This window comes from Esox lucius, chromosome 12 (genome assembly GCF_011004845.1).
Source record: "Esox lucius isolate fEsoLuc1 chromosome 12, fEsoLuc1.pri, whole genome shotgun sequence".
Taxonomy (NCBI): domain Eukaryota; kingdom Metazoa; phylum Chordata; class Actinopteri; order Esociformes; family Esocidae; genus Esox; species Esox lucius.
In genome coordinates, this window is record NC_047580.1 from 12,892,941 (window position 1) to 12,907,296 (window position 14,356).

At 39.1% G+C, this 14,356-nt stretch overlaps 1 protein-coding gene across 6 annotated transcripts in view; it reads right to left on the reverse strand.

The window, feature by feature from the left end:
* The window catches only part of dnmt3bb.1 (DNA (cytosine-5-)-methyltransferase 3 beta, duplicate b.1), a 49,379-nt gene extending 36,616 nt beyond the window's left edge, over positions 1–12,763 (reverse strand). For 2 of the 6 annotated variants that reach the window (XM_020052122.2, XM_010875724.3), the window contains exons 1-2: positions 12,527–12,763; positions 8,101–8,211 (exon numbers count right to left, since the gene is read on the reverse strand). In XM_020052122.2, coding sequence (XP_019907681.1) covers positions 8,101–8,160 — 60 coding nt within the window. In that variant the 5' untranslated portion in view covers positions 8,161–8,211; positions 12,527–12,763. The other 4 variants (XM_020052120.2, XM_010875725.3, XM_020052121.2 and 1 more) reach the window with 4 other exon arrangements.
* Positions 12,764–14,356: the final 1,593 nt, after the last annotated feature.

A 14,356-nucleotide genomic window follows, 5' to 3' on the forward strand; every position in this document is an offset into this window, starting at 1 on the left:
GATGTGTTGCACATCAAGATGATACCTGACAATTTCAGATGCCACTCTGCTGTTTTTCCTTCATTTGTGAATGACATTGATACAATAACTATCAATATAGACGACGATAACTGACTTTTTTGTCACATGAAAAGACGAAAGAATCCTGGAAACCCCTACTCTTTTACTGTCCAAATATTTTTTTCCTTAAATACATAGATAAAAGGGGAATCCTAGCTGGATTTTAGGTAGGTGAGTTAGGTAGTAAATTACATTCTATGCTTTTTTTATTTTAAGTATCTGTAATCCATTAGGATACCAGTAAAAATCTGATGCATATACTTAAAAAAAGTTTGTTTTATATTATTCTATAAAATACATTTGAGCAATCTAAGGTCTTTGCAATAATAGGCTACATTTGAAAATTCTATTTATGATTCCCATATTTAATATTGTACTTTGTGGCTATTGGCAAAACGATGTCTGAAAACAGCCGTAAAATAATACTTCCTTCAATATAATGGGATCAAGATGAAATAAATTACACAGAATTTATAAGGAAAAGTGATTGCTCATGGTGCAGACATGCAATGGCATGTTTTCCTTCTGATCCTGCAACCTGGACTACAGAGACAGGCCATATAATCCTGTTGTTCTGGAAATAACATGATTTCCCCAATTCATATTGGTTGCAGAGTGCCCTTTTTTGCTAATTTTTTGGGTGAAAATACCTTTATCTTATGTTGATAAAATATCTGGATAAGTGTGACAAAAAATGTATGGGGCACATGACGGCAAAATTAGTAGTCTAATTTGGTGATGATTATATAAAAACCAACATTTTGATAGTTGCTAGCAAGGAATAAATCTACATAAGTAAATGTTATCATTGGTGGGTAAGAAGTTCAAGTTCACTAGCCACACAGCTGGAGTTTCATCAGGGCTGTACAGTTCAAGCATTTCATTTACGTTTTGCAACTAAACAGAGTCAAAAGTCAAGTATGAGTATAGGAATGTTGCAATTCATTGCAAAAGCCAAATGTTACAAAAACATTTATTCAATTTTGTTTAATAGCTGGGTTAAAAATATTAGCCACCTCCCTCAGTAACTGTGTGGCCAAGTGGGCCCTGTAGCCTAGAAACGTGCTGTAAGATATATTTTAAAGGACCTACATACATTTTTCTCTGCTATTTACATTGTTTTGTTTATATTTGGTTGTTTAGTTTGCGTTTAAGGTTCAACTACTAACACAAAACTTGTCAGTTTGCTATTTTAGCCAGATTCAAGCATGTTGCACAGACAAACACAAACAAGCAAGTGCTGATTGCTGTCTGGCTGTGTAACCATCCATAATAATATCAGCGGTTTGCCAGCGGTTTAGACATTATTGGCTGTGTGTTGTGTTGTTATGAGGGGACAGCAAATTTACACAGTTATTCAAGCTGTACACTCACTACTTTACATTGTAGCAAAGTGTCATTTCTTCAGTGTTGTCATACAGTGGGGCAAAAAAGTATTTAGTCAGACACCAATTGTGCAAGTTCTCCCACTTAAAAAGATGAGAGAGGCCTGTGATTTTCATCATAGGTACATGAAATCCTGAAAATCACATTGTAGGATTTTTAATGAATTTATTGGTAAATTCCTCGGTAAAATAAGTATTTGGTCACCTACAAACAAGCAAGATATCTGGCTCTCACAGACATCACTGCTCTAGAGGAGATCTGCATGGAGGAATGGGCCAAAATACCAGCAAAAGTGTGTGAAAACCTTGTGAAGACTTACAGAAAACATTTGACCTCTGTCATTGCCAACAAAGGGTATACAACAAAGTATTGAGATGAACTTTTGTTATTGACCAAATACTTATTTTCCACCATAATTTACCAATAAATTAATAAAAAATGCTACAATGTGATTTTCTGGATTTTAGTTTTTCTCATTTTGTATCTCATAGTTGAAGTGTACCTATGGTGAAAATTACAGGCCTCTCTCATCTTTTTAGGTGGGAGAACTTGCACAATTGGTGGCTGACTAAATACTTTTTTGCCCCACTGTATGAAAAGATATAATCAAATATTTACAAAAATCTGAGGGGTGTACTCACTTTTGTGAGATACTCCATATACAGTATGTCAATAGTTTTGCACCTATTACGTAGGCTTAATCAAGAGGGTAATAGAGGAAAGTGGAAAGTGTGAGATATGAGGAAGAGAGGAAGGTGGGAATTGGGTGAGACAGCAAAAAGGGTGTGAGGGGGGAAGGAAGATGAAAGGAGTGTGAGACAGGAGAAAGGAAGGAAGGAAGAAAGTGAGAATAGAATGAGACAGAAGTATAGGAAAAAGAGAGTGAAAGGTAGAAGGATGAGCAGTTGGTGAGAGAGGAAGAACGAGGGGTAAGGGAGAGAAAGCCAGGAAGTTGGGGGTGAGAGAGTTAATAGCCTTCACCGCAGAGTCAGGCTTCCTTCTTAGGAAGCATAAGCCCTTGGCCTTGGGAACAATGCAGGCTGCTGTGGGATATCAGGAATCTTCCCCAGGAATGCCAGACTCAGACACGGTTCCCTTTCCTTCCCGCCACAGCTGTCCTCCAGTGGCATAGTGACTCTCCAAAGCAAACGCAGACAATCCATCAGGCACAGGCCACGACACAACCCAACCCAGGCTAGCACAGAGCACGGTTCAATGAAACACTCTCTCATAGTCCGGGAAACCAGAAATAAAATACAAACGCTATAAAATACACAAGCAGGGTCTCTACGCTACTCTCTTTCCCTTCCTTTCTTCCCCTCTCCCTGCTCCTCAAAAACTTGGGAGGAAAAAAGGGAGCCCTCAGGCGCCATGAGATTCTTTCTGATGCACCTCCAACAGTGTCAACCCAAATTGCACCTGAACTAGGCCAACTTGGGTCTCACACAGAATAAAACAGTAGGTCACGGCACAATACAGACCAGCCATAGGCCCCAATGCACTCAATGCACCCTGGATAAAGGGATTATAAAATCAAGAGAGAGGGAGGGAGAGGTCAAGAAAGAAAGGAAGGGAGAAAAATAATTAGAGGAAAATATATGTATAAAGAGAAAGGCAAAGAGAGAGAAACAGATAGAAAGTGACACAGCCACATTGGCAGGTCCCCTCCGGAGTTTATCTCATTAGTGAGATCTTAACTGAGAAAAACACATTCTCCCAGAACAAGACACCCCTCTGCGAGTGTCATTGTTTCTTCTGCTACACCCCTCACACCGCCGTAGCCCCATCTGCATCCCTCATCCCCTCTCAGACCCACATCTGGCCAGGGGAGTGAGCTACTAAGCTCACATATCTACGCACACAACTATGGTCATGTATTGGAGTCTTGCCATAAGACGATGCATGTGTGGATTGATTAACTGTGTTGAGAGACTGTGGAGCAACACCTGGCTGCCTGCCTGTCTGTCTGTTTGTGAATTGTGAGGTGTGCATACAGGATTGTTTTTATTGTCATACCCATCACACACGGTCTGAAAAACCACAGCTATCAGCCATTCAGGATTCAAACCATACAGTTTATAAGACACAGTATACCACATGTATGACATTACATAACCTTTTACTATTATAGTTGTGTTAGTAACCAGTGTATAATAACAATAAGGCATGTCATGCGTTTGTGGTATATTCCCAATATACCATAGTTAAGTGCTGTACCCTTCTGAAGTACTGTAATAAAGACATTTGCTCCATCAACCTTGCTAGTACACCTGCTCCACAATTGTACTCTCTTATGTGCTGTAGTACAAAGGACACTGCTTCCCTCACCAGTGAATCACAAAGACACATGGATCCATCAGGCACGCTACTGCATGGGATGGATAAAACTTTACTGCCACTCTATAGTATTTAGTACGGATTTAACAGTTCTGCAAAACTAGTTGACTGCAAGAGTGCCTTAAGGTTCAGAAAGCATGGCACCAGATCAGATAGTCTGTAGTTGGTCAGTGTGGGGGCTCCAGGTCGTCTTAATCCACTCCCCGGGGTCCCCTGCCATTCCACTTGTTAGATGTATTCCAGAGGTAACACACCTGAATCAACTTGTCAACTAATCATCAAGTCCTTGACTGCTGAATTTCAGGTGAGCTAGTTCAGGGCAACAAAAAAATATATGCGATGGCTTGGGGCCACCAGAAGTTTGAGAACCACTGGTCTAAATCACTGCCTCGCAATACAGCTGTATCATTCCAGCCTGGAGTTGGACAGTGCAGGTATAGATCCCTCTATACGGAGATCAGGAAAAAGCACAAATCGGGAATTACGTCAAACAAAAACAAGTTTAAAGTCCAGACAGAAAGGCAGTATTCAAGGTATAACTGTTGGTCTTGGTTGGCTGGCTAATTTGAATACATTTTAGCCTTTCACAAAAACATTTGTTTTAAACTTTATTCCACCAATAAAGCACCAATATTACTATGCACTGAATTACATACTATTCCTGCTCATTGGCTGTGATTCGTTTGCATGTTTTGCTGGACGAGAGAGCTATAGCAGCTACTCAGTTTACATGATTCAGCTCCGAACTGACAACTTAAAAAAGAGCAGGCAAGCTAACGCATTGATAGTAATGTTTCAAAAACACATTTATTTTTCAGGCCATATGCCATATTCATTAAGAGATCAAGTTAGCTGTCTGTGCTAGTTAGCTAAATAAGAATGCGTGACTAAAACCAATGCTTTAAGCATGCGCTGCACACATGTTATCAGGCACCAGTGCACAGTATTTGCTGCTTAATAATAGCTATTGTAAAGGTGCTGGTCATATAATTAGAATATAATCAAAAAGTTGATTTATTTCAGTAATTCCATTCAAAAAGTGAAACTTGTTTATTATATTCATTCATTACACACAGACTGATATATTTCAAATGTTTATTTCTTTTAATTGTGATGATTATAACTGACAACTAATAAAAATCCCAAATTCAGTATCTCGAAAATTTTAATATTACTTAAGACCAATACAAAAAAAGGATTTTTAGAAATGTTGGCCAACTGAAAAATATGAACATGAAAAGTATGAGCATGTACAGCACTCAATACTTAGTTGGGGCTCCTTTTGCCTGAATTACTGCAGCAATGCGGCGTGGCATGGAGTCGATCAGTCTGTGGCACTGCTCAGGTGTTATGAGAGCCCAGGTTGTTCTGATTGTGGCCTTCAGCTCTTCTGCATTGTTGGGTCTGGCGTATCGCATCTTCTTCTTCACAATACCCCATAGATTTTCTATAGGGTTAAGGTCAGGCGAGTTTGCTGGCCAATTAAGAACAGGGATACCATGGTCCTTAAACCAGGTACTGGTAGCTTTGGCACTGTGTGCAGGTGCCAAGTCCTGTTGGAAACTGAAATCTGCATCTCCATAAAGTTGGTCAGCTGCAGGAAGCATGAAGTGCTCTAAAACTTCCTGGTAGATGGCTGCGTTGACCTTGGACCTCAGAAAACACAGTGGACCAACACCAGCAGATGACATGGCACCCCAAACCATCACTGACTATGGAATCTTTACACTGGACTTCAAGCAACGTGGATTCTGTGCCTCTCCTCTCTTCCTCCAGACTCTGGGACCTTGATTTCCAAAGGAAATGCAAAATTTACTTTCATCAGAGAACATAACTCAGCAGCAGTCCTTTTAGTCTTTAGCCCATGCGAGACGCTTCTGACGCTGTGTCTTGTTCAAGAGTGGCTTGACACAAGGAATGCGACAGCTGAAACCCATGTCTTGCATACGTCTGTGCATGGTGGTTCTTGAAGCACTGACTCCAGCTGCAGTCCACTCTTTGTGAATCTCCCCCACATTTTTAAATGGGTTTGTTTCACAATCCTCTCCAGGGTGCGGTTATCCCTATAGCTTGCACACTTATTTCTACTACATCTTTTCCTTCCCTTCGCCTCTCTATTAATGTGCTTGGACACAGAGCTCTGTGAACAGCCAGCCTCTTTAGCAATGACCTTTTGTGTCTTGCCCTCCTTGTGCAAGGTGTCAATGGTCGTATTTTGGACAGCTGTCAAGTCAGCAGTCTTCCCCAAGATTGTGTTGCCTACAGAACTAGACTGAGAGACCATTTAAAGGCCTTTGCAGGTGTTTTGAGTTAATTAGCTGATTAGAGTGTGGCACCAGGTGTCTTCAATATTGAACCTTTTCACAATATTCTAATTTTCTGAGATACTGAATTTGGGGTTTTCATTAGTTGTCATAATCATCAAAATTAAAAGAAATAAACACTTGAAATATATCAGTCTGTGTGGAATGACTTTATACATTATACAAGTTTCACTTTTTGAATGGAATTACTGAAATAAATCAACTTTTTGATGATATTCTAATTTTATGACCAGCACCTGTAGTTAACACATTCTGTTTTGAAAAAGTGTAACATACACATGGTTTCAGTATGAAAAAAGGACAACACACGTTTTACCACTCCTGTTGTGGTAATTAGATGGCCACTGAACATGTGAGCTGTAACAAGAACCGACACGTTCGGTTCTATGATTCCATTCAACACATCACTGTTGTACAGCGCCATAATTTGCCTGTCCGTGGCCTGCAGGTTAGCTTGCATGATCCCTCTGATCACTTTCTTCAGTAAGGTATTTTCTCCCACACTTTTTTTGTCACATCGACATAGCAAATTTAGACAATGTTGTGTTTGAAAAGCCCAGGGTAGCTGTTTCTGACATACTGGAATCAGCCCACCTGGCAGGGACACCACGCACAAAGTCTCGGGGTCAAGTGTAATCTCAGGCAGACGCTGCTTGGGTACTGGGGCACTACATACAGTATGCACCTTTTTATCCTTCAGCGCATTAATACGTGGTTACTTAAGGATTATATCCACCTCCTTGAATGTGAAGGGCTTCAACCAGGCAATCAAGGAATGGCTTAGCCACCTGAAAGCACTATCCTCTGAATATGTACTCTTACAAGAAACCAACATGAACAATGATTCCCACTCCACACATACACTGCAGATGGGTAGGTAAGCTATATCAATCCATTTTCCGTTGCTGATAGAGTCGCAATTTTATTGTGGAAAGATCCACACAGCCTTAGATACCCTAAAGTAAGGAAGGGCAAACATTTTGGCTAGAGGGCTCAGGATTTAGATATTTGTTTTGTTCATTCTGATAGACTCAGACCTTACGTAAAGAGTTATTTACGTTATTTTGACGGGACAGCAAATGTACACTGTAATACAAGCTGTACACTCTCTACTTTACATTGAGGCAAAGTGTCATTTCTTCAGTGTTGTCACATGAAAAGATATAATCAAATATTTACAAAAATGTGAGGGGTGTACTCACTTTTGTGAGATACTGTATATACTGATATATATATATATATATTATTATTATAGATGTTCCGATTATAGAAGTACATTTAAGGCACTGCGCTCTCTTTACAAAAACAGCTGAAACACTACAACATGTCAGGCCAGATATGTGGATTTGCCAGTTCATTCTTCCTGGCCAATTGATTATGCACATTCAGCCTGAAAGACACAGGCCAGTTGAATGATGGACGGAGCTGAGTCCTGAGGCATTTTTTGGCAATTGCAGGAGGAGGGTCTGTCAATAACACTAGGACGCTGAATTACAAAGGGATGAAGATAGAAATGTAGACTACAGACGGGTGTGGTGACAACGTCCCCAAAACCATGTTTGCTGTTCTAATTCTGAATGGTCGGTTACTTAGGACAAATTACAAAAAGCTGCTATTAGCATCCTACTCTTGATACCATATCTTCTTTTGAGATGTTCTGATTTGTCTCTATACTGTTAAAAGCCGCTAGCTAGCTAAACAACAGTAACTATGTATTTGAGATAAATGCTTACAGTGCTGATTCATTAGGTTTTTCATAATTATTTGGAGATAAAATGCAAGCTGGTAACATAATTTGTGCCGATGTGGTTGGATTTTGAAGGAAAAATACAGTGGAAAAAAAGTAGTTTTAATCACAAAATGTCTATGGGGTAAATACATGTATTCTCTACTTCCCGAACCATAAAGAGGATGGTGGAGTGTATGAGCCCTATAACAGAAGTGTGACCTGTCTTGACAAGTACTGAACAAAATCAGAAGGCCCACTACTTACTATTGCTGTCATCTTGTCACTCTCCACCATGATGGATGAGGAATACTTGTTGGATGGCATTACCGTTTCAGTTGTCTTCTTCAATGATTGTTAAGTGGTTTCTCTTCTAACCTGGAGGTAAACCAAAGAACAGAGTGTAGCAGAGAGTTAAAAACAATACATTTTAATTCTACATTATTTTCAGCTGAAAAATATCAGAAACAAATGTCAATTTCTCAAACTTCCCTAAAAAAGTTAATTTGTTTTGAAAGGTCCTGAATATTCAATAACAGTCTACTGCTTAAGCTAATTGTCTTTAGGCATCAGACTTGACACTAACATCACAAAACTAGAGAAACTACATATATCTGTATGAAATAAAATCTAAAGACATAAATTAGGCTTGCACAAAATCACCATCAAAATAAGCTCAGAAAGAAAATGTGCATATAAAAACAGATTTGGATGCAGTCATAACTTGAACAATAGAGGTTATAGCAACAACTACTAGGGTCTAAATGTTTTCACGTTTAAACAACAGTGAGATAGTGAAAACATCACACTGTTGTGTCTACCCTCCAATTCCATTCAAATGATAAGTTAATAATATTAGTTTGATGCTGTAGCATGTTTTCATTTCAAGATTTAGTTCAATCAATTAATTTCCATCATGATTAGACAGATATCGCCTACATTTGCTACATGAAGGCTCCAATTTGAATTTTGTCTAGAGCTGGTTTAATGACATTGTAATTGGACAACAACATACATGCAATGTATGTTGTTATACATGCAATTTCATGTTGAATGTTATTTTTTTCTTATTGTTATAAAGAAAAACTGACAGAAAATCCCTATATAAACATTAAGGAACATTTTCAGTTTGTCACATCTCTAACAACTACTGAAAATCAGCAACCTAAAAGCAACATTAAAGTACTGTATCTGAGCATGAAGCGCAACTCTTTCTTAAGTTTAAGGCCAGGGGCAGGGATACAGGACAATGGGCTCATAATGAGGCCCGGGAGCAGACCAGACATGCCCATAGTTGTGTCCCTGGTGTAAAGACACTCACACACAAACACACAAAGGGCGAGAAGGCCCTAACAGATCAATAGTATTGTCAAACATGCCTCTGCAGAGAGATAAAGGAATTTGTCTCAAAGTGATTTGACCCCGCTGAGCAACATACCAGACAAGGCTGGTAGATGCCTGGTGATTAGGCAGTAACAGGGTTCAATTCCTGTGTCCAGGCACTGCAGTTGTTGTACTAAAGAGATAATTTAAGATAAATCCTTTCAGTCACTAACTGAATGTTATTAACAATGTCCACTATGCAGCATCCGATCACAAAATAAATGAAAAAGATCAGAGCTGTTTAAGCCTTTGTATGAAGATTTGTGTTTGCCTACATGTAGCATTTGTTAACCTCAATAAAAAAATCTGGTTATACACATTACTATAAAATGAATGAATGGCAATTGTATGTCACTTGGAAATCCCTTCAGCCTCCTTCAAGCCAAGTCTTTTTTATGGGGTAACCCTATGAGATCAACATTAAAAAATAAGCCCATATGCAAGACCAGACAGCAGCCAGGGACACAGGTGCATCCTGTAAACTATGGGACACAAACAGACACACACAAAACACTAATGTGTGCACACACCAAATTTAAAACCACACTTGTAAAGCTAAAACTGGGCAGAAGCCATGGCAACGCAGAGGGTAAAGAAAAGAAATGAAGGGGAGAGGTAGGGCAAAAAAAGCCACATCAAAGTTCTTACAACAGCCTGAATGTCAGAGATAAGGCGGCCTTGTTTTTTTACACAGAGGGGTAGTCCCCACAACCGCCATTGATTCTGCAGTCCCCAGTGTCACATTTAGTATTCCTAAATGATGTGTGCAATAATGTTAGCTGGCTCTGGTAACTGGCTCTGCTTGGCTGTTAGCTAGCTCTGGTTAGCGGTTAGCTTGCTCCAGTTGGCTGAGGGTAATCTCTGTCTCTGGGTTATACCAGTACCCACAGGCTTGCATGATAAAAGAAACAGTTGAACGTAACTTTTCATGTACTATTTTCGAACTTGGTTGAATAGGGTCACTTATTGAGCTACAGTAAACTATAGAAGTTAATACTATGAATGCTCTTTTGGATGAGAAGCCATTTTCTCCCATCTCATCTATTATCCAGTTTCACTGGAATTTATTATATGCTGCCCCAGTCCCAAATCTGGGACCTATAACAGAGGGTCAACAGTCTAAAAAACCACGACAGCATATGCCGAACGTGGACCAACTACATTGGCAAAGAGGAGCAAGTTGACTGACAGAGATAGTTGGACACTTAGCAGAATAATCACAAAATTCCCCAAAAGTACAGCCTTAAAAATTACAACAAAACTGAATCAGCACCTCTGTGACCCAGTCTGAACAAGAACTGTGCATTGTGAGTTTCATACACCTGGAATTTATGCCAGGACTGCCACTTCGGAGAACAGCCAAGGAATACGAGGCCATTTTACAGGACCAGGTGCACCATACGGTGCAAACACTGGTCCCTAATGATGTTCCAATATTACAGGAGGATAATGCCTCCATATAAACTGATAAACAAATTCAAGAGTGGTTTTATGAACATCATCATGATGCCTAACACTTTCGATGGCCTGTAATCACCAGGTATGAACATCACTGAACCTTTCGTTGAAGATCTAAAGCGCTAAGTGCGAACTACATTTCCACTTTGTTCATCCCTCAAAGAATTGGAGGCTTTTCTAGAAGAATGATGAAATAGAACTACACATTGTAAGATAGCATTATAAGAAGGACTGGAGGCAACATATGGCCCAACTCCTTATTATGTCCTTGATATTAATATATTGTTACTGTTTACTTTATTTTGCCCTCCCTCTGCATGTACAGCTAATCAAGGGCAAAAGTGCAGGGAGCACAGGGGAAAATGTCCCCCCAATGATAGAAGCAGATAAACTGGTGCCACCCTCCCTCCCCCCCACAAAAACACACAATAATTATAATAAGAACACTTTGCCAAAAAAATTAATATGTCCCCTCCAATATGAACCTCTCTCCAATGCCCTTGCTGCTAATCATCTAATGTGATCTCTGCAGATGTGTTTGTAATTGTGATTTTGTCACTTCAAAGTAACAGTCCTATTCCATGTGGTGTCTCCTTCATTTTTTCCTCCCCATGTAGGCTTCATTTGTTATTGAAATTGGGGCGAAGATAACCACATTAAGCCTCTCTTTAGACATTAGCTAAATATCTCAAATAAAACCATAAAACGACAATCCTGCCATTTTTGTATGAGGACGGTTTTTGTCATCTATTTCATTGGTTGAAGAATGCATCCTCATTATGAGGGTAATATTTGTAGGAAATAATTACTTTTTTTTACGTTTAGGCACGTGTCCGTGAACAGTGTATGAGCGGTCACAAGAAACCACTGGCGCGTGCCATCACTCGCCCTTGAGATGAACAAAACAAAAGCGAACATTTTAGAAAATTAGAAACAACTTATATTTGTAAGCATCTAAAATATATCTCTGGACGTTCCACTACGGCATGTCTAGTGCATGTCCTAAGCCGCAAGAAACACAGTGCGGTGGAAGCTTATGAAATGTGCCTCGATTTTCTCGCAGAAGCGGGTAAGCACAGCACGAGAACAGACCCAACTTCCAGGTAAAACCGCAAACTGGATATAAAACTCCGTTCAGTTCACGGTTATCTGCAACAATGACAGGATTTTCAAGACTTCAGGCGAACAGAAAATGATATAGTCTAGGATAAACAAGAAAACTCAGTGAAATAGTTAACTATAAGCTGTCTTAATTGAAAACCAACACAATCGAACTAGGTATAATTTTAAGGAAATCGTGCCACAATAAACGTATGCCAATGACAAAATAAACTTTGTAACGAGAGAAAGGCGCACATTCTACATATTCTGACCTTTCGTTTAAGTTGAGTTTAATCAACTGAAATAAACTTACACTCTAAAAACAAAAAATAATATTCGATTCCTCTAGCCACACGACATTTCATTTTTTTTACGCGCGCGACGCAGAGCAACTCGATTAATTGATTCTATGCAATATTAAACATTCCCATACAGAAACGTATAAAACAATATTTCACGCTAAATATACCTAGATGTTATATTTCATTATATATAAGGAATCCCTTTCTTCTTTATCTCCAACTTAATCTTCCAGGCAACCTTTAAACATCTTTTAAATCAAAATGTAGCATATTTTCCCGCAGCAAAAGTTACAAATAAGTTGACTGATCTAAAATGTACTGTAATAGAAGTTACCAAACCTCATGCAGGAATTATTACAGTCCCAAGTTGCATGCTTTCTAATAATATCCCGAATGCTGTTCTGCAGAAAGTAGCCTGTTGTGAGAATGGCAACTGCACACACATTTACCTGTTGCAGAGGTTGTTCGGAAAGAAAGAGGGGGAAGAGTTGAGATTGATTGGTCCTCTCTTACTGCTTGCTCACTGGTTGCCAAGGTGCCTCGAACGTGTCACTTTACTTACCTTAACCTACACCCTTGGGAGATGGGGGACAATATATATATTAGCGGTGTTATTCTCTCCTCAAGCTTGCCCACTGGAATTCTTTTCTTTTTTTGCCACGGTATTCAGGCGTGACTTTTCCCGGGTCTCGAATCACGTTTTAGCGGAATGGAAGCTAGATTTACCTCTTCCAGTGTTAACCCTTAATAAACCTGTATTGCATTATAAAATATTGTTCTGTCTGGTCTACTTAGTACTTGTTCTTAAAAGTAAGTGTAGGTGTAATCCGGTTTTAAGTAACAGATAAAGTAAAACAAATAAAAATGTGGTCAACATTCAAGCAATAATCAAGATCCCTTATTTGCAAGTGTTTTATGGGAATGGCTTTCATATTGTTTTTGAAGATCTTCAATTTTGGCGACCCTTTCCTGATCATCATGGTTGATTAGTAAATAGAATTAAGAAACATCTTAGTAGGTCCATGAGTGACGCTGTGGTCCAAGTCATAAAATAGAATACGTTTGTAAACATTGCGCTATACCATGCTTTCAGATCAGAATCTGGTGATGGTGAGAAACTACAGAGGCATAAATATTAACATTTTAAAAGATAGCACACTCCCTAGAAATCATAAACTGATTTGTTTGTATATACTTTCCACGCTCACAGACAACATATCATGGGCAGGTTGCATTTGTTTTCCGTTAAACCTTGGCATGGGACAGCATTCTGAAGATCCTCACATGATGATGTTTCAGCAATTGTTATCAACCAGCTTCATCGAACTTAAATCTTGGCTTGGCTGCACGGATTTTTGTATCCCACTAGTACATGCGTGCATGAAAATTTCACTGCCGTGAGAACACATTCTAATTTTCCTTTGTGAACTAGGATGAACTGGTTTGCTCTGTTTAGAAATTCGTTACCCCTGGTTAGAGACAAAATTGAAGATTTTTCACCTTGCCAGCCAGGGGATTCAATCAACCAACTTTTGGTTATTGCTTTGTTGCTTCAACCACTGTACTAAACTGCAGCCCCAAAACAACCTTATAACCTGCATAAAACGTGCCTGCATACAACATCGAAGTATTAGTGTTTAATTTCTCAGAACTTTGTTATTGGCTGTAGATGGCCAGGTTGTTCAACATGGTAGGCTATACACATTTTACATTTGAGTCGAGAACACGGTCAACTATGTAGCTCAAAATGCCCTCTGACGGTAGTATGAGGGTTACTACAGGTCAGTATAACCAAAATGTCGTCATTTTAAAACCAGCGTGTTGGAATACAAAACAAAAACTATGGAAGCCCATTCCAACCACCCACATAACTTAATATACTGCAACATTTTAGATTGTACTATACATATAACACACATTATTCCCAATTTGAAGTAATACATTATATAAATAAGGTATTTTGTTTCACAGGGACATTGTGTTAATTGGATACACCACAGTCAGGTGGGGTGGAGTTTTTTTCCTGGAGCCTTTTCCTTTGTCCTTGTTTGCTTACCTAATCAACCTTAGACACTAGTAGTAATAACTCAGGTATAATAAACTTTTATATATGACCTTATCTTTTGTTATATATCACTTTTTTTATCACTTGAATCACATTTTAAAACTAAACCAACAGAGAGGACCCTTACACAGACAAAAACAAGGATTTAAAGCAATACATACGTAGCTTCAAATACATGAAATATAACATTACTGCATTGTTTCTACTGGCCAGG